At 40.1% G+C, this 25,313-nt stretch overlaps 3 protein-coding genes across 3 annotated transcripts in view; 2 read left to right on the top strand and 1 right to left on the bottom strand.

Moving 5' to 3' along the window:
• The window catches only part of LOC102194237 (rhombotin-1-like), a 12,586-nt gene extending 637 nt beyond the window's left edge, over positions 1 to 11,949 (top strand). The window contains exons 2-5 of the mRNA XM_005731514.1: positions 204 to 417; positions 4,113 to 4,238; positions 4,577 to 4,685; positions 11,252 to 11,949. Of these exons, the coding sequence (XP_005731571.1) occupies positions 204 to 417; positions 4,113 to 4,238; positions 4,577 to 4,682 (446 nt within the window). The 3' untranslated portion in view covers positions 4,683 to 4,685; positions 11,252 to 11,949. The remainder of the gene's footprint in view (positions 1 to 203; positions 418 to 4,112; positions 4,239 to 4,576; positions 4,686 to 11,251) is intronic.
• A 1,468-nt stretch (positions 11,950 to 13,417) lies between these two features.
• Positions 13,418 to 19,485, top strand: ric3b (RIC3 acetylcholine receptor chaperone b). Its single transcript, XM_005731513.1, has 6 exons — positions 13,418 to 13,655; positions 14,173 to 14,399; positions 14,717 to 14,795; positions 15,303 to 15,396; positions 16,072 to 16,202; positions 18,331 to 19,485. Exons 1-6 carry the CDS (start codon positions 13,535 to 13,537, stop codon positions 18,813 to 18,815), a joined length of 1,137 nt encoding a protein of 378 aa, XP_005731570.1. The 5' UTR covers positions 13,418 to 13,534; the 3' UTR covers positions 18,816 to 19,485.
• A 315-nt stretch (positions 19,486 to 19,800) lies between these two features.
• psma1 (proteasome 20S subunit alpha 1) lies at positions 19,801 to 23,398 on the bottom strand. Its single transcript, XM_005731512.1, has 10 exons — positions 23,305 to 23,398; positions 22,057 to 22,101; positions 21,871 to 21,972; positions 21,357 to 21,460; positions 21,173 to 21,261; positions 20,944 to 21,014; positions 20,679 to 20,808; positions 20,432 to 20,511; positions 20,191 to 20,295; positions 19,801 to 20,086 (listed from the first exon to the last, which is right to left on the bottom strand). The coding sequence occupies exons 1-10, from the start codon at positions 23,305 to 23,307 to the stop codon at positions 20,024 to 20,026; spliced, it is 792 nt and encodes a 263-aa protein (XP_005731569.1). The 5' UTR covers positions 23,308 to 23,398; the 3' UTR covers positions 19,801 to 20,023.
• Positions 23,399 to 25,313: the final 1,915 nt, after the last annotated feature.

The raw sequence follows: 25,313 nt of genomic DNA, 5'->3' as shown, positions 1-25,313 counted from the left end.
TATATGCTTGCTCTATTACACTCTATTATATTGTTAATGTGCAACAATTAAAAAAATAGATTGCAGAAAAAGCCCTTATTGACATTCACTCTTTGTGTCTCATTCCTGACAAAAAACTAACACTGAATCTCCTCTGTCTGTCTCTGTGTCTGTCTCTGTGTCTGTCTCTGTGTCTGTCTGTTTCTTGGCCTTTTTCCTGCCAGGTGTGTCTCTTGTGTCCCTCCAGTCCAGAGAAAAGCCGAGGGGCTGCGCCGGCTGTAATGGGAAGATACGGGACCGCTTCATGCTTCAGGCGTTAGACAGATACTGGCATGAGGACTGTCTGAAGTGTGCCTGCTGTGACTGCCGCTTGGGCCGGCTGGGCTCCACACTCTACACCCGGGCCAACCTCATCCTTTGCCGCAGAGACTACCTGAGGTACGGCTCCCATATGTGAAATGTGAGCGTTTTTCTTAGAGAATGGTACTACGATATCAAAGTGAAGCAAGTGGCCCTCACAGGCAATCAAGTGTCCACAATCGCCAACACGTCAGTAAATAAATTAAATCTGTCCAAGCATCATTTGACAGTGTTTGGATGTGGTGTGCTTGAGAGGGAATGTTTTGAGTCACCATATTTTGACTCTGCGTTACAGTCTTGTGGAAAAATACTTGTTTGTTTTTCCCTGTGAAAGGGTTTATCCTGCAGGGTGACTGGTTAACGGTTACATTATCCAAACATGGACTAGTTTTGAGGTTTATGGGTTCAAGAGCACAAATAAGAACATCAGCTGTCTGCAGTAAACTTGCACAGACATAAGCATCTTGTATGCAGCATAAGAAAGAAAAGGCAGAACAGTGAAGCTTGCACTTTGTGAATGTTTCCGTTGTCTCTTATAGTTCTTAACATGGGCTTTGATAATGGTTAATTTCGTCCTAAGAAGACATGTAGCTGGAGACATCAGTCTTTAAAGGGTGATATTAGCTGTGATTATGCTGTGGATATGAAGTTTTATCAAGTTTGTGTTGGTACTTCAGTAGAATGAACAGTTGATGCTTTTCAATTTCAATACACTTTTATTTAGATAGTGCCAAATCACAAACAACTCAATTTTTGTTATAAGTTAAAGACCCTTCAATGATAGAGAGAAAACCTCAACAATCAGACAACTCCCTATGAGTAAGCACTTGGCGACAGTGGGAAAGGAAAACTCCCTTTTAACAGGAAGAAACCTCTGGCAGAACCAGCTCAGGGAGGGTCGGCCATCTGCTGTGACTGGGCAGGGGTGAGGGGAGGGAGAGAGGAAAAAAAGAGAAGAGAAAAAGAGAATCAAAGAATAATAATAACTAATGACTTTATAAACTCATACAAAGTGGATAGTTTCATCAAGGAGCAGCACCACAGACTGCAGGTGTGAAAAATGAAGCCAAAGCAGGTGTTCATCTGGACTGAAAGCACTACATCCAGATGAACAGAATCACCTTTTTGGGATTAACTTACATGGATGACTAAGCATGCATCAAGACATGACACTGCTTAATTTTTTCCTCAATAAAAATTTTCCTAGTGAGTTCATGGTTTGATACGCTTGCCTTAAGTTCCCTTTATGTTCCCATGTTATTAATTTACCAAGTTCTTGCCCCAATTAGAGTAAAACTGACTATAAAGCAGGATCTCCTTTAGGGTTTGGCCACCTCATGATTACGGTGCACGGCCATCTGTACAATATCTGAAGTCATTCTGCACCTTTTTTGACTATGATTTGGTCCAGGATGACTATACAGGTAAGTATGTTTCAATGTACTTGGGGTTTAAATAGATTTCTACCTTAGCCTTTTTAAAACCATCAACCTTTTCTAAACAAACCTTGTCTGCATCAACGGGCTCCACTCAGAGTTATATGCCTCTGCTTTTTCTTGCCTAGAAATAATGATATCTGGTGTCAGGTCAGCAAGAGAACTCCTGATATCGCAGCCACATTGCTGAACTCATGTGTTAGTCTCATGTACAATCCAGCTGGATTTGGTTGGAGCTAAGTCGCTCATTAGCTGCACTGCACTTAAGAGACCAAAACCCCTTTTGACAGTTAAATTGGCTAGATTGCCTCCTGTTTTCCTCATCATTGCAAGGGTGCAGACCAAAGGCCTTTGAAGAGTGGGATTAAAACCATGTGATTTCTTTTAATTGGACCATTTGTAGAGAATTAGCATTGAGCTTCGTAGCCTCGTTAAGGAGCAGGAAAAAAACCCACCAGGTGCCTGACTCGAGCTCGTTAGATCAGAACATTCTGTTAATTAGGTCTCACTTTTGTTCTCACGTTGGTCACTCATTTGATGACGTTTTCCATTTGTAATCCAGGGCTGCTCAGTGCTTTTCTCCCTTATTACATGGATGACCTTTTTCCATAAGGGTTCCTCCAAAGCCCCCTTTTTCTATTTGGCCTCTAATGGAATATGGAAATCAGCGGCAGCCACTTGTCTTCGTGTGTGCCGGGCTCTTGGGGAGTTATTTGGTCATTCTGTTAGAGGTGAATAAGCGGTGAGGCCATCTGCAGCTGGCCAGCACAAAGCATTTATAGCAACACAGTTTGTTCTCAGGTGGTCTGAGGACAAGGTTCAAAAGTTGCCAGATAAATTTGGGGTTTCAGAAGAGAGTAATAAATTGACTTTCTTCTTAAAGCAACTGACATTTCATATAAATCGTGACATTTTCATATCAGTTAATCTCTATTTTGCTGCTCTCTATCAGCAGTAATGCATTAGTGATAGAGCTCATATCCAGTTTATGAAAACTCTCACATTTGATATTCTGAACGCTCACATATGTGAAGAAAAAAGATTAGTGCAGAAATAACAGATGTTTGAAGAGAATAGATGGAAAGTTGTAACCCTAGCTTCACGCAGTGTTGGCAGAGCAACACTGTTAAAACAATGGAGTGTACGGACTTTTTTCCAGGCTTGCTAACTGTAGTGCTATACCTCTAACCTCTTAACATGCCTCAGATTGTTGCCGACCTATGTAGGGTTAGGGACATAGTTTAGGTTCTGAAATTATGGGACATTTACCAAATGAAAAACATTTAAGAGAAAAACTGTAATGTCAGAACATATCAGACGTTGTTGGAGACATTTTATAGTATAATCAGCTGTTGATGAGCTAACCAGATTTTAAAAATGAACCTTTAATGCTGAACTATTGTAAATAAATGGAGGAAATGGAGAAAGAACATATCATAGGCTAAGAGGTATTCAGTGTATTGCTAATACTCTGAATAACTAACAATGACTCTCACCTCACCTCTCACCCTTAACTGATCATAGCAGATATCTGTCCAACCTGGATGCTGGAGGTGTCTTCCGAATAAAAGAGTTTTTCCTTCCCACTATCACCAAGTGCTGCTAATAGGGGGTCGTGTGACTGTTGGGGTTTTCATGCAATTTTTACTACGCAATATAAAGAGCTTTGAGGTGATTATTTGTTGTGATATAGCTAAAACTGATTTTAACTGACTTACTGGAGTTTGTGTGATGCATTACAAACCCTGTGGTTTTCTCATTATCTGTCCACATGGGGTGTCTGGACTAATTTTGGCAACAAAGCTGAAACAATTAATCATACATGCCATTTGACAAGTAAAAACATGAAACGTTTTCTGCAGAAATTCAAGCTTTTCTTGCCTTTCGCTCACATTCCAGCTTTTTGACTGTCGAGTCTGCAGATTGGTTGATAATAAACTTAATGGTTAGTTGCAGCCATAGCTTAATGACACAGCTCCAGATCTTATTATGAGAAGCTCATACTATCATCTCCTCATAATTACTACTAGAGGCGCGATTTGAATGGTTTTTCACACTTGGCTGCACTTATATGTATATAATGTGGGCTCTGCATTAGGGGGAGTGGAAACAGCCATCAATAATCAGGAAACGCAGTGCGGTTCACCGCTATAAATCAGTAATTGAAGTGATTATTTGCGAACGGTGCTCGAGCATCATCTGTGATGCTCTCTGGGACACACAGGCTACCTTTTGTCCTCTAGTTCAGTGTTTTTTTTCCTTCTGCAGCTCCTGGCTGAAATGTATCTGTGTTTGTCCAGATTACAGGCCTGCTTGTTGCCCTCTCTCCCTCTGCAGGCTCTTTGGGGTGACGGGGAACTGTGCAGCCTGCAGTAAGCTGATCCCTGCCTTTGAGATGGTGATGAGAGCCAGAGACAACGTCTACCATTTAGACTGCTTTGCCTGTCAGCTCTGCCGCCAGAGGTAAGATTAGGGTAGCAATTAGCCAGGGAGATCAAATTCAGTTGACTTATCTCGGAGATGTACTGGTGAGCTCACTGGTCATTAAGAGCATATTAGCAGTGCACCGTAATCAGAATGCAATGAAATCCCCTTCACTTGAAAAACTTCAAGGGGTTAAAGACTTTGTATATCACTCAGATAGTTAATCAGGCAGCAGTCATGCAAGATTAAATTTCTAAGCATCATAGCTACAGATGTATGCTGAAAATATGCCTGAAATGCTCCTCTGGGACCTCATCATTCACTTCGGCTGTAGCAAGAACCAAGACCCAGTTCCATATTTTGATTTCTCTCTGCAGATTTTGCGTGGGAGACAAGTTTTTCCTCAAGAACAACATGATCCTGTGCCAGCTGGACTATGAGGGGGGCCATCTTAATGGCAGCACCGAGAGGCAGCCTCAGTAAGAGGTACTATTCTGATGACGGTGAATTACAGTTCCAGACACACGGTCTGACAGTTTGAACTAAACCATGCACTTAAATAATAGGAAGGTATACAAGTGAGCGCCCAGGATCATCCCAAATATGTCCACATGCAGACACGAGAGTCCCTAACAAGACGTTGCGAATTTAAAATTCCTGCAGAGAAAAGTTTAGTGTGTTTTCCACATTATGTGACATTCAGGCATAAACGTGGGAATCTCTTAGCCACATATTAATCAGACTGAATATTTTACAGACTTTGCACAAGGTTTTACCGCTTGACAGGCATCTTAAGCATCTGCATTTTAGACCTGAACTTTTCCAGTACTTAACAGACATGTGAAAATTTGGACCTCACTTTAACCTCACTTAAACATGCAAGCCTCCCCATATTAAGTCTTTGTGTGGTTAGATTGCGCTGATTTAAATAGTAAATAGTAAATGGATTGCTTCTTATGCACTGATCGGGCATAACGTTATGACCACCTGCCTAATATTGTGCTGGACCTGTCAAGGCCGTAAAGGTTTGCTGTGGTATCTGGCACCATGACGCTAGCACAGAGCCTTTAAGTCCTGTAAGTTGCAAGCAGACTTGTTTGTCCGGCACGTCCCACAGATGCACATGGACACCAGCATCCACGTGATGTTGCTTTGTGATCCAGTTTTTATACTCAGGTGCCCATTGTTAGTGCTTTCAGTGGAGGACAGGGGTCTCTTTGGATATGACTGTGGCTATCCCATACATAACAAACTGTGATGCACTGTGTATTCTGACACCTTTCTACCAGCAGCATTAACCTTTTCAGCAGTTTGAGCCACAGTTGCTTGTCTGTTTGATCGGCCCACACGTGCAGCCTTCAATCCTCCTATGAATCAGTGTGCTTTGGCCTCCCGTGTCCCTGTTGCTAGTTTACCACTGTTTCTTCCTTGGAACACCTTTGATAGATACTGACCACTACAGGCTGAGAACACCCCACAAGAGCTGCAGTTTTGGAGATGCTCTGAACCAGTCACATAGCCATCACAAGCTGAAGCTTGTCTAACTTGCTCAAATTGTTACTCTTGCCCATTTTTCCTGCTTCTAACACATCAGCTTTGAGGAGAAAATGTTCACTTGCTCTCTAATATATATCCCGCCCACTAACTGGTGCCATGATGGAGAGATACTCAGTGCTATTCGCTTCACCTGTCTGTGGTCATAATGTTATGCCTGATTGGTGTATAGGGCTTTTCTACTCTACTTGAACACTCAGAGTGCTTTGTACTATATGTCTCATTCAACCTGGCATGCAGACTGAAACAGGTCTTAAAAAAATGGTCTCAAATTCATTTGTGAAACCAGCTTTGGTAGCACCTGTCCTATCTAAATGAATGGTGGGAGAGCCGTAACTTTTATTTCAGCTGTTACCATCTTGTAGTGAAGCAACAGTCAAATGTGATTTGAAACAAACCTAAATTTCAACCCTTTGGTGTGTTTGCCTCAAAAAATCATTTTCAACCCCAATATTTAAATTTGCTATGCATGCATGTTACTTGGCTTTATAGATGGCTCAATCAAAAATCCTTATGATCAACATCTCTGGCTGCAGTAATACTTAATACTGATCTACTGTGTGAATATGTCAGTGTAACATCTGACATAGGGAGGCCGGTATCTTTGCAGTAATACATTTCTTCTGTATACTGTATTTCCGTTCAGAAAAATTGTAATTGTGTGAAATTTCAGAATTTCCTTTCAAGATTATTTTGCAAACATTCTGGCCCAAGTAAATCTCCAAAAAGTTGATTCTGTTCATCTGGACGTGGCGTTTTGTGGGAGAAACGTTTCGTCACTCATCCAAGTGACTTCTTCAGTCTCAGCTGACTGCAGGTTTCATCTTATAAACAGCACATTTGCATAATGACTGAAATCAGCCCAGTGAAGGAACAATGGGCTGGGAGGTCAGTTCCTTAATCTTACGTGAAAAGGGAAAGACCATCTGTGAATCGAGGAGGGGGCCTAAGGGTACATCTTTGGCCATCATACAATGCTGTGATTGCAGCCATTCCCTAACTGTCTGTGAACGGTACTCATGGCCATTGATCAATGGTCTTTGATCAGTGGGTTTTGGTCAGTGGTTGTTGATCAATGGTCATGAGAATTTGCATAATTAAGATTAAGGAACTGACCTCCCAGCCCATTGTTCCTTCACTGGGCTGGTTTCAGTCATTATGCAAATGTGCTGTTTATAAGATGAAACCTGCAGTCAGCTGAGTCTGAAGAAGTCACTTGGATGAGTGACGAAACGTTTCTCCCACAAAACGCTACGTCCAGATGAACAGAATCAACTTTTTGGACACTGACTATCCACTATATCAAAGTATAAATCAGTATAGGCATGTAAAGCTTTAGTGTGGTTCTGAGTACGGCTTTTTCTTTGAAGTAACTGATTAATAATTCTCTGCTTGATATTGGTCCCCAAAGGATATCTTCTTGGCTACTTTAGGAAGATTAATATGTTTGCTTTTATGAAATTTATCAGTAGTAAAACTAAGGGAGTGCGCTGTGCTTAAAGAAATATGAGCTTCCAGATCACTTTTTGTGATTCACACAGAATTAATTAGTACAGTGTGTACTTTGCAATGTGCTAAGCAAGGCTCAAGGGTCTTAAGCAAAGCAAAAATGTTTATTCCAGCCATTAAAACGCTGGATAAAGCTTGCAAGTATTTCTTCCCTACTGTCAGATATACTGTCCAGTGCTGTAATAATGGGAGCGTTACAATGGGACAACATATTCATTGTGGTTGGAGATGTTCTCTGCACTGCAACCCTGTAACTCCACTTAAACTCGTGTATTCTTGCTTGTTATTAGAGAGAATTTAAGCTACATGACAAAATGACCCATCGCTGCTGTTCTGGTTCTAGTCGTGGGGGGACTGAAGCCTATCCCAGCTACAATAGGACGAGAGGCGGGGTACACACTGTACAGGTTGTCAGTCTTCGCACCCACATCTACACCTATGGGCAATTTAGAATCACCAATTAACCTAACATGTCTTTGGACTGTGGGAGGAAGCCGGAGTACCCGGAAAGAACCCATACAAACACGGGGAACTCCACACAGAAAGACTCCGGCCAGATGGTGGGGTCAAGTCAAGACCTTCTTGCTGTGAGGCAACAGTTCTAAACACCGTGCTGCCAGAGAATAATCATAATAATTCTGTCCTTATCTGTAGAACTCTTTATAAAGTTGTTAACTGTAGTCACATAAATCCTGTGGAACTACATCCTGGGCTCTGCCTTTTGTAAACCCCTAGATGGGCGTGTGAGCGGTGTTGGGCTATGAGTGCAAAGGGTTTGAGGAAAGCTGAAAGCAGGCAATCCACAAATATGAAGTTTTCAAGGTCAGAAACATTCCCAAAAGCCACCAGCGGCCCAACATATCATTATGATACTAATTGTACTACTACAGCAGTAAAATACACACCATCGCCCTGCACGATTGGACACTGGAAGCTGAGAGTTACTTGTGAATGATTTCTGATCTTCCAGTTAATGTTGAAAAATCTTGCAGATATCATTTGTTTTCAAAAAAGAAACATCTTTATGTATTCAGGGACATAAAGACCAGAGTATTCAAGGTTTTAGGCAAGTATATTGTTAACTCAGGTTAAAAATGAGGTAACTTTATTACAAATGCAGACAGATGTTTGTCATATGCTGCATGTTTTGCTTGGAGCTCTCTAAAATGGGAGTCTACTTTAGATATGTGGCCCCAACCCTGTAATTTTGATAAAATGGATACAGTGAAAGCTTTTTGGCTTCGTAAGGTTGTAACTCTTTATAAATGTTCTCTCGAGATCCAAGTAGCTTTGTTGATGTAGGATGTTTTTTTTTTGTCTTTTTCCTTTTTGAGTTTTCATGAATGTGACCACTGGGCGACTGCACATGTGTGTTTTTCCACCTTCAAGCAGCTGGTTAACATGTAGATTAAAAAAAGCATTAAAATAATAATAATAAAAAAACACTACAAAGAACATTTTATTGTGAAAAATAATAAAGATTAAAACATGTTTGTGTTCCACTGAACACAAACTTGGAAATAAAATTGTGCTTTGTTGTGAGAAAACAACCTTTGGTGAAAAAGGTGAAAGAAGTAAATAAAGTATAGAGAGCAGGTAAATTCATCTACACTCCAATTGGGAGAATTAAATATTAATTATTCTCCTGACTTTTTCAAAACAAGTGTTAAAGTGTTTAGGTTACATTTCTGTGAGTTGCTTTCAATGCAGTGCAGTTGTTGTTATAGTTACTGAACAGCACACGTTGCTCAGAACATTATTTGAAATACAAATTTTATGTAAAAACACAAACTTCTGTGGCTTCTGTGAGCAAATAAAGGATTGCACTCATCATAGAACTGCAGCATGTTTTTGTTTATGGCTATGGAAAAAACAGTGCACTGATCTCTGACCATCAGAGGCCTTTAATACAAAGCAGGATTTCATCTTATCTGGGTAACCCTCGGTTATCTGCACTAAAAAGTTCACTTCTTAATAGGGTACTGGGTGGGTACTGGGACTGAGGTCGCGTTCTAGATTACAGATCAGCAGCTATGAAATCCCTGCCTACAAAACAATCATAGCATCACTATTCCTGGAGGATCCCTCTGACCTCTGAGCACAGATAGAAGGTTTTCATTAGCATCTAATGTCTTCGTGTTTCCCTGTTGATCAGTAAGAAATATAAATTCTTATCTTTTCAAGTTGGCAACAAACAAATTTATTTATTTTTTTTCATGGATAGATGATCCTAGTCTCGGTGACCAAAATGCTTAAAGTGCAAACGCACATCCAAACAGCACTTTTAAAGCTAGACTGCTGCACACTGCTTTTCCTCTCGTACCACTCATGTTGTTGACAGTAGTATGAGACAGTCAGCATTATCAATACAACCTCTTCATATTTTTCTCACAATTTGTAAAATTAGCTACTTTGTTGCCAGTGCACTTATCCATAATTATAACATAAACTCTTTCATGTGAGCGTCCAAAGGGAACCCTTGGCTAATTTAATGAGTTAATAGCCTACTTCGTGTGACCGCTTATCCAATTTTCTAGGAGGTGTCTTCCTGTTAAAAGGGAGTTTTTCCTTCCCACTGTCACCAAGTGCTTATTCATAGGGGGGACATCTGGTTGTTGAGGTTTTCTCTGTATTATTGTGGGGTCTTTACTGTATAATATAAAATTGACTATTGTGAATTGAATTGAATTGAATTGAATTGAATTGAATTGAATTGAATTGAATTGAATTGAATTGAATTGAATTGAAGATAAAAGCATAAAAACCTGTGTAGGTTTAAAAAGCCTTAAGGGAGAGAAAATGGCAAAATAAAATGAGTCTATTTTTTAATTTGAATGCATAGAGGCAATTAATCTCAGGTCAGCAGGCAGCCTGTTCAGAACAACTGGAAGCATCTTCAGAATACTTTGATGTGATTCTAGGAACATTTAAAAGTTCTCCACCTGATGACCTGAGAGGTCTGACTGGGTTGTAAACAGTGAACAAGTGAGAGCTGTACCAGGGGGACAGACCATTGAGACCTGTGTGAACTAATAGTAGGATTTAAAAGGAAATTCTATGTTGGGACTGAAACTCTGTGAATCACTGTTGAGCTTCAGCTCACTGATGACTTTAGCGTGACCATTTCTGTGGATCTAAATCCTGATTGGTACTTATCACAAACACTTCAAGTTGAATTCTCCATTTAGTTGTTTGCAAAGTATGTTTTCAAATATTCTGCTGAGGAAAGAAAGATTAGAAATAGGTCTGTAATTATGAATGACCAATTACTAAGTCATTTTTCTTGAGCGGCAGTGTGATTACAGCACATTTGTGAGAAATATGGAAAGTGCAGGTCTGCAGAGAGCTGCTGATAATATTTACTAAAGGATTTGTAAAACAGTGATATACTGATTTGAATAGTTTGGTGTGAATGGGTTCAAGTAAAGAGGTGCAAGCTTTTAACTGATGAATCATTTCTTCGAGATCTTAGAAGTCTAAAAAGCAGCAGGGAAACAAAACAGGAAAAGGGCAGGCAGAACAGTCAAAGACAGGTGAAAGATAACAAGGGCAGGGGAAACAGACGCAAAGGATGGAAAAGAAAGATGAAGTGAAGCCACAAGAAAAGCAATTACCGAAATAAAACAGGAAGTGGAAAGACAGAAGACAAGAAAACTAATACAGGCAAATCAAACAGGTAGGACGACACTGTAATAAATAAAAGAGAATTAAACGCTTATGAGGCCAAAACTATCATCGGCAGCAACAGCTTTGTTAAACTTTCATATTTGTGTTCATTATGAGAGCTGAGCATGAAATAAATTATGTATTTAGCATGTTTTTACCTGTTGAAAGTACCCTTGTAGCCCACAGTGTATTGTTCATAATACAAAACCATTGTTTTGCTATTACACTGCAGTTACTGGATACATGAAGCTGATGATATTGTTTCTTGTGAAGCCCCCAGACCTCACTCTGACATATTTGATGTTTTCCATCTCTCTCTGCAGATCAGAGAAAGGACCACTGTGAGCCAGCTGGACTACGAAACTCACAGCAGCACACACCTCATCAGCTTCTTGTTTCAGACTGAACTGTATGGAAAAAAAGAAAAAAAAGAAAAAAAACATTGATTGAACACATTTCCAGCAGCCCAACTTTGAACTCTTTATTCCAGAGCTGCGTGACTATTTCCCTTAAAGCTGACAGTTCTGATCAGATGGACTTGAGATCGACTGGGGAGTGAAAACGGGGTAGTGAAACTATCAGAAGATATTTTCCAGAGGACCTAATGTGGACGGTGAACAGAAAAAGAGTGAACTAGTGTTTGCAAATAATTCATAGTCTACTTCACCAAATGTGAAACACTAGATGGATGGAAAGAAGTCAGCCAGGCCACACATAGCACCAACCAAGTCATCCATCAAAGAAAAATACAAAGTTCCCTCTGATTGTCAGATCGCTCTGGCAGTCACTGAAGTGTCTTTTGTGGTGAACCCCACCCAGCTGGCTCGAAGGAAGCCCCGAAACAAACGGAAACTTTAGCAAAGATTGTTTGGCTCTGTTCAGCAACTGAGGAGTACCAGCTCCATCTCCCCACCTCTCCTCTCTGAAGCCTCGAATGGGACTTCGAGCCCACTCTAGTTTTGTTCTCATTCTGCTCGCAAGCTGTTGTTTTCTTGACTAATTAAACTGGATTTGAATTTCACTTTGTGTGCTCATGGTTTTTTGTTTTTTTGTATGTACTGAGATTGCCAGTAATGGGTGGGGAAAGACATGTCGCCAGAGGGAATTAACAGTCTAAATATTCCCTTCAAATGTACAAAAGTAATAACTTGTCTCGTAAAAAAAATCGAATACAAAATCAAATGTGCTTCCTTCAGACGATGAATATGCAAATGGTTCATTTTCCAAGACAGCATAAAACATGTGCACAGCATTTTCCTGCTTCAGTAAAATCTGAGCATCCCGCTCATATCAGACAGGAATTGGGGAAAAAAATCACACTCTTATGTCCAAGGGTTGAACTCAGATTTAGAAAAAACATTTACTGTTCAGTGGCCTGCCCCACAACTTCACTCTTACTGCTCTTACGGCAACATTTAAGGCCAGAAACAGTCCCTGTTTTCAGAGATAAAAACATTTAAAGCCTTCTGTACACCTGCTCTCTACCAAGTCCATGTTAAGGGTTAGTCCGCATGCATGGTGCAGTTGATTTAGCAGGGAACTTTAGGATTCACTTAGTTAGATTTTTACCATGGGATACCTCTAACAAATACACTTTCTAAATTTCTGCCTACTGCATCTTTAAGGAGCAGAAAAGCAGGGAGAGACGAAGGAGACAACAAAAGGTATGTGTGAGTGGGACGACGCAGTACATGAAATAGTGTCAACCTTTTGGAAAACATCATATTTACAACTGCGGCTGCTTCTTTTTAGGTATAATATCAGTTACATGAAAGCTGAAGTTTTACTGTGGGAGTCATATTTAGTTTTTCAGGATAATAAATTAGAATTGTATGTAAGTATTTTATTACTGAAGGAGGAAAGAAATGCAAGTGCTAGGCCCTATAAACTCACTGGCTTCCCATTTGATCCAAAATCCCATCCAATCAAAAAACAAACAAACCCCAATATACTTTGTGATCTCTGTATGGTATAGGCACACTTTTCATCTCACTACTTTTAACCCCTTAGTGTGGACGAATCCTCCTGAAATCAAAGTACTGGCACATTTTTCTTAAAATAATGAGGACCATCCTATCACTGTTTTTATCTTCAATGCTGTGGGACAAGCTTCCACTTTCTATTAGATCAGCCCATCAGTTTCCAATTAAAAAATGAAAAATAAAATAATAATAATAATAATAATAATAGTTATTATTTTTAGACCCAGGAATCTATGACCTGATGTGATGATGAACAGATATTCATTTGATATAATGGTGCTTTTATTAGAAGCGCTATGATGTTTTCATGAATGGCAGTGTAAGGAGTGCCCCCTGTGTCTGAAATGAACTGTTATGGCCAGCTCGTGATAAAGCTCATTATAAAGTGGTACACACACACACATACAAAATCTTTCCATTACCAGCCAGGGACATTAAAAACACTCATACGATCATTTGGCGCCACCCAACGGCGAAACTATGTAACTACAGCTCCCGAGCACTTCCGCTCCTCCAGCCAACAAGGAAGTTCACCACACTCCAGTCTTCGTCTGCGCTTTCTCCGCAAATCTGACACAATATCGTCGTTATTTCTGTGAGGGAGGTGACCGCTCACCTGTCGGTATGGCGATGTCAACCTTTCAGAAGGTGACCCTCGCGACGTGCCTCGTGCTGTGCGTCGCGTTGATGCTTCCCAAAATGCTGTTATCCCGGGGGAGGAAGGATGCTGCCGAGCGGCCGGAGGGTACGTCGCATTTCACGGCTTTTCTTTACTGGTCAGGTTGCCTCTGCGGTTCATATGGTTTATATTTTATATATATATGTGTATATATATATATATGGATGAGTATCTTAATTTATTAGATTTTTAAATTGTGTTATGCTATTTCTTTTGTTAGTATTTCAATCCAAAATATGTTCTGCATCATTTATGCATCACTTTAGTTGTAGTAGCATTTTCCTCCCTGGAGAGGGCGCCAAACACACACATGACACTATCTACCGTTATAGGTGTATAATATACGAACTGCTTTGTATTTAAAGGGGTTATATTTGGAAAACAAAATATGACTCTGTTGGCACACCTGCACAGACATTAGATGAAGCCTAGCTCTTTACGCAAAGCCTGACTTATTTATTCAGTGAGCGCTGTGCTAGTCAAATAAAAAATGCATTACTTAAAAAAAAATCAGACAATAAAATGCCTTTCAACAGCAAGATTATTTCTGTGGCACTGACTCCCATTTGGCTTCTCACTGCAGGCTCAGGACGGTTCCCTCCAATGTTGCACCGTCAGATGGCTCCGGAGAGCAGAGGTCAGAGAGCCGCGGGGTCCGGAGCCTCCAGGGCCCACAACACAGAGGCCATAGGCAGAGGCAAGGGAGCAGGAACAGGGGCGGGAGCTGGAGGCAAATCCAACCTGGCAGGACAGATCATCCCCGTGTATGGCTTCGGGATCTTGCTCTACATCCTCTACATCCTCTTTAAGGTGAAGTACTAGCAGCTGGCGAGAAGAAACAGCATGAGATGTACCTAAAAGCTCTTTACTGAAGTAAAAACTAGCTTTCATGTAGCAGCTGTAATTAAACATCTCTCATCATTTACACTAAATTGCACAAGTCAAAGTATTTTAATGTCAAGTAAAAATGAAACCATAAAGAAGTGAAAAGTGTTCACAGTCTTTTCTGCAAAGGACTGATGTTGTTTGTTATAAAGCATGAAGTCAAACAGACACTTCTCTGTGGGGTTGTGGGATTTGCTGTGTTGTTTCTTTAAGAGTTTTAATCCTGATTCTCTCTCTGCTAGATCACGTCTAAAGGGAGCAGCAAGCCAGCAGAGGGGAGGTTCCCTGCATCACGCTCAGAGAACCTCAAGAGAAAGATCAGTAAGTTTTACACACTCTCATTTAGCAACTTTTAATCACTTTCCCATCGTTTTTGCTTTTGTAACTAAGCTGCTAAATGAATCTAATGTTATTTTCTGATGGAAGCGCTGCAGGAGCCACATATTATCACTGTTGTGCTCATTATTGTCTGAAGAGCGCGTATAATGATCGTTGTCATTTTATGTAGTGGTAATAAAGTTGAAGAAACACAATTTCCCCTTTTTTGGTTTCCAGCATCGACATCAAGGGAGCATTTCAGTCATTATTAAAGCTGTTTACATGCATTAAGTCACTCGCTCTCAGAAAGCATTTGTGTTTATCTTTGGTTTGTTTTGGTTATTAACCCAATAAGAAAAACCCCAATGTTGTAAAAAAGAAAATAATACAACTGTACATTGTTCAAATGATTCTGACTGCCTGTGCATCAGTGCGTTGACCTATATTGTCTGCATAATTTAAACGTACCGCAACCCTTTCTCCTGACTTTGTCCTTTCTTGGCCCTCCAGCTGATTTCCAGCTGGCCCAGCTGCAGGAGAAGCTGAGGGAGACAGAGCTGGTGATGGAGAAGATTGTTTCCAAAGCCCACCACAGTCCTAACAGGTGACCGCACGCCTTTTACAGAAGACAAAAAATTGCAAAACCTATAGAGCTTGTTTGTTTTCATTTCATGCATCCACAATCTCTTCCACAGCAGAGATACAGTGTGGGTATAATTATTTGACTCCCTGCTGAATCTGTCGGTTTGCTCACTTACAAAGAAATGAACAGTCTCTAATTTTTATGATACTTTCATATTAATGAGAGGGACAATAGCAACAAAAAATCCAGAAAAAAAACATCATATAAAAGTTAGAAATTGATTTGTGTGTCACTGAGTGACATAAGAAGTTGATCACCAAGCAAGACACAACCCAATAAGATGTTTCTTGTTTACTTATTGGCCCCTCGGCGCACGGAAGTCGTTTTGTACCTTTAGCAGAAAAACAGCCCCAAAACATAATATTTCCAGCTCCATGCTTGACAGCGGAGGGTCATACTCAGCATTTTTCTTCCTCCAAACCCAGCGTGTCCAGTTGATGCCAAAGAGCTCGATTTTGGGCTCATCTGACCACAGCTCTCTCTCCCAAGCCTTCTCTGAAACCTTTGGATGTTCAGTGGTAAACTTAAGACGGGCCTGTGCTGGTGTGTTTACTTCTCTCATTGCTGCATGTTCAGAGAGCTGGCTTTTAAATATATTCATTCAAAGCTTAAACGTTTCTGTTTTCCTGTGTGCAGGGTGAAGGGCGTGATGGCAGACCAGGAGGAGAGCCTCCTTCAGCAGTTGACGGAGATAACACAGATGATGCAGGAGGGTCAGCTGGTGGAGGGAATGGCTCCAGAGAAGAAGCCCCAGGATGAGTGGAAAGGTAAAAGATTATATTTTACCCACAGGAAAATGTTTTCTTATCAGATTTTTAGGAAAGAAAAAAAGCGACTTCATCATCTTCGCTCTCGCCTTGTTTCCTTTGAATGTGTTTCATTAACTGAATTCTTTCTGTTCCAGCTGTAAAAGAAAGTGATCCCTTTTGATTTCACACTTGTAACTGTTCATCACTTGGGTTCGGGTTCATTTGCTGTCAATTACTTCCTCCACATCCTTTTTGGCTTGTCTTTGTGTTTTTGCCGAATTCACAGGTCGGCCTCTGTAGTTGCTGGTGCTGTTTTAAGATGCTTTCAGTTTAAGGGATTTTTCTGTCATCAGCCAGGCTGTTGATTGCATTTCATGTACAGCGATGTTTTCATTATTCAGGTCAGTATTGGAAGTGCTATTCTTACCACATCTAAGCATAGCCACTTTGGCTCTCTCTCTTTCTGAAAGTTGTGTTAAGTGGAGTGCAGCACTGTCCTAAGGAGACTGCCTATAAAGGGGAAATCATCCACTTATAAAAATGAATATTGTTTTAGGCAGAGCCACAGAACGCTGTGATTGCACCTCCTGTCATGATGATTATTTTTGGTCAGCAAGCAAAAAGGCAGTTTTTACCAAAGTAAAGAATAAAATGATCCAGCCAGAACACGAGCGATCTGTGTTTGGTTTTAAGTCCTTGATAGTTTATTTCTTCTTCAGAACTTTCTGTACTTTGATATGTCTTTGATATATCCATTTCCTGTGCTGTGGTTCTGAATTCCTTTTTTGTTTTCAGTTCTCTGGTCTCTGTTCAGTGTTTAACTCCAGCTGCAGTCCCATTGAATCCAAAAAAAAATGACTGAAGTGAAGTCAGGAGACCCACTGCTGTGTGTGTGTGTGTGTGTGTGTGTGTGTGTGTGTGTGTGTGTGTGTGTGTGTGTGTGTACAAAAGCCAGACTGATACTGGAGTTTTAGGGCTGACGATTTTTAGAGTGAGAAACTCCAGACTCTAAATATCAGCAGTTTGTCTTTATAAATTAATGCAAACATACAAAATGAATCAGTGGTTGTTTTTCACTTTTCGGCTGCATGTGCTGCAGACAGCAGAGAGTATTTAAAACAATGGTGTAAAGTAATTAACCTCCTAAGACCCGAACTCTTCCACTGCATGCATTTTGAATTTCTCTTTGATTTTGGGCTGATTGGGAGCCGATGAATGTAAAAACAAAGAATTACCAGATATATGTATTTTTTTTACCTTATTTTTGTTTTTAAGAATAATAAAAGCCACATATGAGGATATTCATTTAAAATTTTGATTGAACAGTAGCAGTATAACGTCCTCGTAAGTGGATATCAGGCCCTTGTAGAGCAAAATTCATTATTTTGGTCTAAATAACCCAAAATGTGATGTCCACATATGTGGACGGCAGGTCCTAGGAGGTTAAAACATTTTGATCTTTTTTTGCTTTGATTAGCATTCAAATCATATTGATGTATATCTGACCACAACAATATGTGAGTCAGGGTGAAGGACTGGAGCGATGACTTCCACCTAACAGTCTGTCCTTAGTTTACTTTAATACACTTGAAAGTGGAATTTCAGTAAATCATTTCGATGCATTTGCATGTGAAGAAGTTGATAATTGCTCCTTTATTTCTTTGATTTTAGATTCTTTATTGACCAAAGCATCAAATTAACTGTCCGTTTAACGCACCCTTGGAGAGCTCTGCAACAATGAAAACAGTTGCTTAAGGTTGTGGCTTATGCACAAAAAGAACAAATTCAGACCAGACTTTTGTGTGATTTCCAAGTTTTTTTCAAAGTTCTCCCAAGCAACAAGGCACTGCTTATAATTATTTGCCTTTCTGTCAGTAAAGTCTCTCTTTCAGCAACTAACTTTACACTGCACAGGGATGAAGCGATTCCCTGTATGTCGGAAAATGTTTCATAGGATTTCATATGATTTTACTAAATAGTTTTTTTCTTTGCTTAAAATTAAGTTTTTACCTAAATTTCAGTTACAAAGTAAAGCTGCAATACTGAATAGACAGATATAGATTATCCTTTGCTAACTGCTGTATTTTTGATTTCAAAACAATAGCGATCAGTAATGAGGGGATGCATTTCTGAAAACTTTCCACAGATTATCCAGAAGAGCCTCATCCATACTGGGAACATTCCCACTGCTGTTGTAAGGAGCACCGTGGTGGTCCACAGACAGAGGCAGAGAGAACAGAAGGCGACGGGGCCGACCTGCTCGAAAACCTCCCTGCAGACGTCACAGGTGGAGACGTGGTCGAGGAAGCAGAAGATCTGAGCGAAAGAGCTGCGAGAGAATCTGATCTGACAGCAGCAAGTAGAGACGATGTAGGGTTAGAGAGCGATTTAGGGAAAACTGAGGAGGAGGACATGCACGAACACAGAAAGCAACTGGGTCAGATTGATCTGGGTGTCCCAGAGGAGGAACTGGTTGGAGTCCTGAAAGAGCTGGAGCTCACGCTGAGAATGACATCCGTATTGGAGCAGGAGAAGATTAAGGACCTGGCGCAACCAGTGGACTCGGAAACGGCCTGCAGCTTGGTCAGACGGAGAAACAAGAGGAGGAGAGCAAAGAAAGACACAAACTGACCAACGCGATTCAGATACAGTCAACTTGAGCCGGGGTCTGGTTTGGGAGGGCGGATGGGGTTTTTAGTCTGTTCTCATCAGATTGGAAGTAACATGAAAGCTGGTGATAGCATGACAGTTTCTCCAGCCTTGCTTAACTTTAAGTGAATACATGAGAAAAGATGTGAACAGGGCATATTTTATATCAGTAATATCAGCTTGATCCAGTGGCTGAAAGGTTTATAAAACCCTCATTATCTAATACAGTATTACCCGTCTGCATGCATGAATTCATAATGTGCTTCCAGGATTTCTGGTGATGTGCTGAAAAGGTGGACAGTATGCACACAAAACCGTTTGTTAGATCTGTCACGAAGGTCAGAAGGCATCAGTTTCTGCTCCTCTAAGGGGACCTAATGTTATTTTATCTGGTACTGGAAGATGAAGTATATCTAAAATTAAAGAAAAACAAAAAACAAGAGCAAGTAAGACTGAATCAGACCCCAAATGGGAATGCAAATTGTCTTAATACCTAGTGCACAATATTGGGATGTTTGTGCCTCCTCTCACTTTTGTCAGCAATGAAACACTACCATTAAAACTGCAGTCATTTTAAATTTTGTTTGACAGTTTTCCTACTGTGCTCTTGGATTCCTTTGTGTGAGCAAATGCAATAAATGACACTATTCTTAATTTAAGGAACAAAACTCAAGTTTTTAATTAGACAGGAGTTAGCCGAGTCCTCTTCTCCTCAGTGTTTAATATGAAGAAGTGCCTTCTAAGCAAACCTACTGTGTAAAAGCACCTGAGCATCAGTGATTAACATGCTGTGAAGATGTTCACACACACTTTCCTGTATATTCTGGTCGTCGAATTATGCCGTTTAGCTTTATAGTATCTCCTTTATGGCACTGAGTCAGACTCTTCGGTGATGCCTGCAATGTTAATCCAAGTATCGACACTCGCCGTGAGTCAGCTAATAATATGGAGAGCAGCAGAGGCAGCATTCAAAAACAAAAATGAGTTTATTACTTGTATCATGGTACATTTTAACCATACAAAAGCAACATCACATTGTTTGATGTTAGCAGAGAATATTTTTGATTAACAGTTTAGCAAGTGGCACATCACAACATCTTCCCCCCTCTAAATATTTCTCTTGACTTGCATTAAGTGTCACGTGGTTGTCTGGGATCTACGGGAAGCAGATCACTGTTTGGCGTGCTGCCTCAGTGCTCCATTGGCTCATCAGAGGCCTCTGCAGGAGCAGGTTCATCTGCGGGCTGGGCAACCTGAAACACAATTATTTTTTTCAGTTTTATTTTAGATGGTACACTATAATGTAGTGACATGGAAATGTTTCTCCGGAGCTGGACTGGATAAACCTTTGCAGTACCTTTCTTTGTGGCCTCTCCTCTAGCCCTTCCAGGAATGGGGCAACATCGTCATCGTCATAAATGGTGAACTCCATGTCTTTCCCGACAATGCCGATGGAAACATTCTGAAAGAAAAAGGGCACAGTGCTGAGAAACTGCCTCTGTGCTGCACAAGCTCGTGTCTCGTTTAAGTCAAGACTTGTGCTAGCTGAGTGTGTAAGGTGGTGACGTATCAGGTGGGTGTGGAGGGAGCTGGGGTACCTTGGTAGTGAGGTCCTGCTCAGTAGGGAGGGTTTCTCTGAGAGCACGGAGGCCATGCTGGACCAGTTCATTCAGGATAGCTGACAACAAAACCAACATATCAGTGTGACTATCCACGTTTATATTGTAAAACTTCATTGATGACTAAAATATTTCAACATGTCCCAAAATGCCTCAAGATGCTCATGGCCAAATTACATTAGTTAAATGTTTGTGAAAAGGTTAAAAATTAAAAACTGGATCTTACAGTCGGAGAATTTATCCATGCATCTCTCCAGGTAGGTGCGTGCAGACTGGGAACGCGCTCCGATGGACATGGCTTTACAGTCAAAGTAGTTTGCTGACGGGCAGGTCTGGAAGATGTGAGGTCCCATGTCCTGTTTGACACAAAACAAATAAATATCAACTGCACTGACTACTGACACCTTTATAGTCTTTCAGCTGCAGATAAAGCTATACATGCATAAATCCAGGCAGATATTTAACAAACAGCAGGCGTGAAACAAACTCACATCATAACCAGCAATAAGGAGTCCAACGCCGTAGGGCCTTCTTCCATATCTCTGTGTTGGGATTTGGGTTTCTGCAGTTTAAGTCAAGAATCGTACGATTCACTTTTTTTCTTTTTCTTTTTTTTAATCCTTTCATGAAGACGACCAGAAAACAGTCTAGTTTCTCTCACTCACACAGGAAACACATGCTATAACATATTAGTATGATTGATAACAGTAGAGAGGATACTGCTGCCAACAAGAGCAACAAGACGTGACGTTGGGAGGGGCCTGTCGAAGACAAATCTGGAGTCCAAGCACTCCTGACGCATGAAGTTACTGTGGGAGAGAAGGTGTAGGAATTGTATTTAAGAATATTATGTACTATAATCATGAGCGACTTACTCTGCACCATCAGTGTCACTGTTACCTACCAGAGCAGCCTGGCATCAGCAGTCAGTCCAGCAATGGAGATACCAATGTGGTTGTCGACATGGAGGATCTTCTTCTGGTGGGCCGCCAGTTCAGACTGGGCTCTCTGCAAGAGAAACATGACACATCAGTTGTGCATTTTCAGTTATTGTGCTTTGACACCAATAACCTGCTGCAGATTTTCTTGGCTGTTGCACTTTATAAACTTCCTATTATAAGAAATAGGCTTTTTCCCCCTTTTCTATAAATAAGACAAGTAGGCAGGATGACACAAATGAAATCCTTTTACTATGTTTAGAGACACTCAGAAACATACTACTGACCCACAAAATATTCAGGAAAGAAGTATAATTGTGTAGATACTTGGTGACAGTGTGTTAAAAAATACAATCCTACAGACTTGTTTTTCTGCATCAGGAACAACGCCTGTATAGTGACCAATTTTCTGGCATTTATCCAAGGCATAAAAAAAACTGCAATGTCATAAGATCACCACCAAACACTGCATGACTGTACCTTTAGCGCCACCAGGACTGCATGCGTTCTGGATTTCAGCCCTACAGTTGCAGACCCTTGTTTCACAGCCTCCATGGCATACTCAATTTGATGAATACGCCCCTGTTCACAGATGGACAGGCTTATTTCACTCATCATGCTACCAAGTGTCAATGATGCACTTAGTCAGTGAAAGACATGACTTACCTGTGGGCTCCATACGGTCACATCGTTGTCGTACTGGTTGCGGAACTAAAATAAAAACAAAAACCAAGCAGTCACTTAAAAACACTAGTATTAAAACATCACACACAGGAGCTGAACTTACATAGTTGTCTTGCATTATCAGCAGTTCTCTTGGTTAGCTACTGTTTCTCAAGGACTGAAGACGGCAACTACAAACGAGACTGTCTGCAGGTTGGACTTTTCCAGAGCCAGGTTTTAAATTACTACCGTGATTAAATTATTTATAAACACGCATCTCTTTACTGGCTCGAAACACAAAACACCAAACTGACTTTAATACTGGATTAAGATCAGACAGCAGCATAAATACTGGAACATGGTAAATGGCAATCATAAAATACTAAATGGATTTCAACTGTCCGTCAAGCCAAATAACAACAGACACGAAGAGCAGGTTAAAAAAAAGGTTATGGGGATTTCTGCTTTTATCGCCTCATCAGCGTCACAATTAAAACGTTGGATTTTGTGTATTTCACTGTGTTTTTGTATCTGTCGTTTTTTTTTAATTATTATTATTAACGTGTGGGGACAAGAATGATTTGCAATTGCTATGCAGTCATGTTCATACACCATGTCGCACTGCAACGCTCCCATCATACAAAAGTTTGACCAGTTAGAATTTAATGACGGCTAACTGTCATTAGCTAAGTAACCTTTACAGAACATCACTAACATTTACTATAGGAGACTTGCGGAACCATCACAGCCTTCGCAGTGATACATTTCTGCACAAAATAATTATTTCTCTTTTTCTAGCTTTTAAAGCCTAAAGGCCGGTGAAGTGGATTAAGGGAAAACGAAAGTAAGACATTCTACTTCCATCGCTAGTTTCAATGATGCTAACTCAGCCTAGCTGCTGAGCGTTAGCCTTCCAATTCTTGATTCATCTAACAAATATTTAACTCATCATGTTTTAACAACATTTAATAGGAGCTAAATGAATATTTAGTTAGGCAGACTACGCCGAGTATAAGCTACACGAAGGCTGTTTCTTTGAACACTGTGCGGCTAACGCTAGCAGTGCAGTGTTTTGCTTACTCACAGTGCAGTCAAAAGTTAGCCAGCTAACGTTAGCATTGTGGGAGTAAGTGGACAGGATTTCTTGAGTAAATATTATACGTATAAATATACCGTATCATTTATTCAGTCTTTGGAACTGATGTATAATATGAAACTGACCAAAAAATGATACATTTAATTCATACGCACCATCTCTGCTTAAGAAAGTGCCTCGTCCCCGCCGCCTGCGCAGTGATCTTCACTTGATTTATTTTCCTGACAGGACGTCAGGGAAACCAACAGAACCCCGATTTCAAATCAGTGATCACTGAGTGAACTTTTGGTTGGTGATGTAAACCCTCCCCCAAGACAAACCAGTCCAATATCTTATTAAAAAACAAAAACAAAAAACAAGCAATCACAATAACAAAAACAATAAGTGCAAAATATAAATTAACCGACAACCCCCCCGGAACACTCACAAAATATCTAAAAAACAAAATTAATAAAATGGAAGTGTATTTTAAATCTTGCCTCTACAAATGCAAATATTATAAAATCAAATAAGACAAAATAAAACAACCGTTTTAATTTGTTAAGATAAATCCAAAACTAATCAATTGCAATGTTGTTGTTGTTTTTTTACTTAAATAATAAGAAGGATCAACCCATTTGGATAGGAAAAAGTGAACTGAAAGCAGAAACTGAAACTGTGAAAAAAAACCCCACAAGAGCTCTTTTTGGAATGAACTGATCTGTGCGAATTAATTAACCATCTTGGAGTGTGCATTAGTTTACTAACGAAATCCGTCTTTCTATATTCTTTTCTACGGAGCGAGCTCTTGGTTGCAGTGATTGAGCATGAACACTAGGCGGCAGCAGTAAATTAGAAGAAGAAACCGAGGCGTCACCGGGGACGCTGTCTTACTGCTGTCCTAGACTTGTTTCTCCATAAAATCCAAAAGAAAATTTAAAATTGTCCTATAGACATAATAGTCGGTGCTTGTTTGATATCTTTACTTTCGTTTCTTTTTCTTCGCTAAAGGCACAATAACTTTAATGATGAAAACCCCTTACCAGCTAGATTTGAAGTTTCTTTTTTTTTTTTTGCCTACATTTATAATTTTCCCAGATGTGTGTGATTCCATTTACTATTTACCATAAGGTCAAAACAGTACAGGTAGTAATGCAACATTTGTGAACATTGAAAATATTTTTTTACAAAGACAGAAGAGGTCCATGTGTTAGTGAAGGCCATCCATCTCAATTATTCACATATATTATTTCTGTGTCACAGAGCACTTCAGTCAATACCTGTCTGTTTCCTGAAACCATAATAACCCATGACTTTTCATCTGCAGTGCATGAGTTGTCTTTCCTTACAGACAATAATAAACAGGACTAAACCAAAGTAGAAAGTAAAGCAGATTATATATCCACTACACTGTCCTAGAATACACATTTTATGTGACAAGTCCCAGTTTGACTAAGTCAGCAGCCTATTTATTATCTATGATGAAGTTGCTGATGCTACTCCCCAGCTCAGTACCTTTCTTGTTGATGTCTGTCTTTACAGAAGCACCACTATGTTCAGAAAAGACTGGAGTACTTTAAGGAAAATTCTTAAAACTAGCAGGATTCCCCTTTAATCCTTTAAACATGTGAATGAACATAATTTTCAGCACTATTTTAGCAGCTAGAACTTGAAAAAATGGCACTCACACCATTTTTGAATTGTATATCCCTAGGATGGCATATCTTTAAAAAACAAAACAAAAGAAAAACAACTGTTATGATATAATCATTTTGCTACTGCTTATTAGAGCCCAGTAAAATGTCCCTTTGCTGTGGTGTAGTGGTAACAGGTAATGAGGTTGTATCCTGTGTGCTTTCTGTTGAGCACCACAGAAACAGTCCCAGCTTTTGTTCCATTAGACGGGTAAAAGCCAGAAATTGCTGGTCAATAAATGTGGTGTTCAGAGAAATCCTCACGCATCCACTGTTTGTATTGGGCTTTTTCTCTGAGGGTATTTCATACTTTGTGTTGTTTTGCTGTAAAACACAAACCGCCCATTTTCCAAAATGGAAATACTTTGTAACAGCTATCATGAGTGAACGGTATTGATAGTTATTAGGCTCAAGTTAATAGTTCATTACTGTTAATAAGGAATAAAGTTACAATTAATAATATTTACTGCATAGCATAATCAGCCACACAA

The sequence above is a fragment of the Pundamilia nyererei genome, unplaced genomic scaffold (assembly GCF_000239375.1).
Source record: "Pundamilia nyererei isolate P.nyererei 1_Seehausen unplaced genomic scaffold, PunNye1.0 scaffold00043, whole genome shotgun sequence".
Lineage (NCBI taxonomy): Eukaryota > Metazoa > Chordata > Actinopteri > Cichliformes > Cichlidae > Pundamilia > Pundamilia nyererei.
The sequence above is the reverse complement of the archived record's forward strand: the minus strand, read 5'-3'. Positions and strand labels throughout refer to the sequence as shown.

Bases quoted from the DNA above. Each gene is read 5' to 3' on its own strand.
- psma1 (XM_005731512.1), bottom strand. The intron at 20,512-20,678 runs GTAAGATCCAGT...TTTTGTTGTCAG, and splicing joins CATGGATAAATTCTCCGACT to CTATCCTGAATGAACTGGTC. The intron at 20,296-20,431 runs GTACCCCAGCTC...TTTTTCTTTCAG, and splicing joins AGCAGGACCTCACTACCAAG to AATGTTTCCATCGGCATTGT.
- ric3b (XM_005731513.1), top strand. From the start codon at position 13,535: ATGGCGATGTCAACCTTTCAGAAGGTGACCCTCGCGACGTGCCTCGTG. The intron at 15,397-16,071 runs GTGACCGCACGC...TCCTGTGTGCAG, and splicing joins GCCCACCACAGTCCTAACAG to GGTGAAGGGCGTGATGGCAG. The intron at 16,203-18,330 runs GTAAAAGATTAT...AACTTTCCACAG, and splicing joins GCCCCAGGATGAGTGGAAAG to ATTATCCAGAAGAGCCTCAT.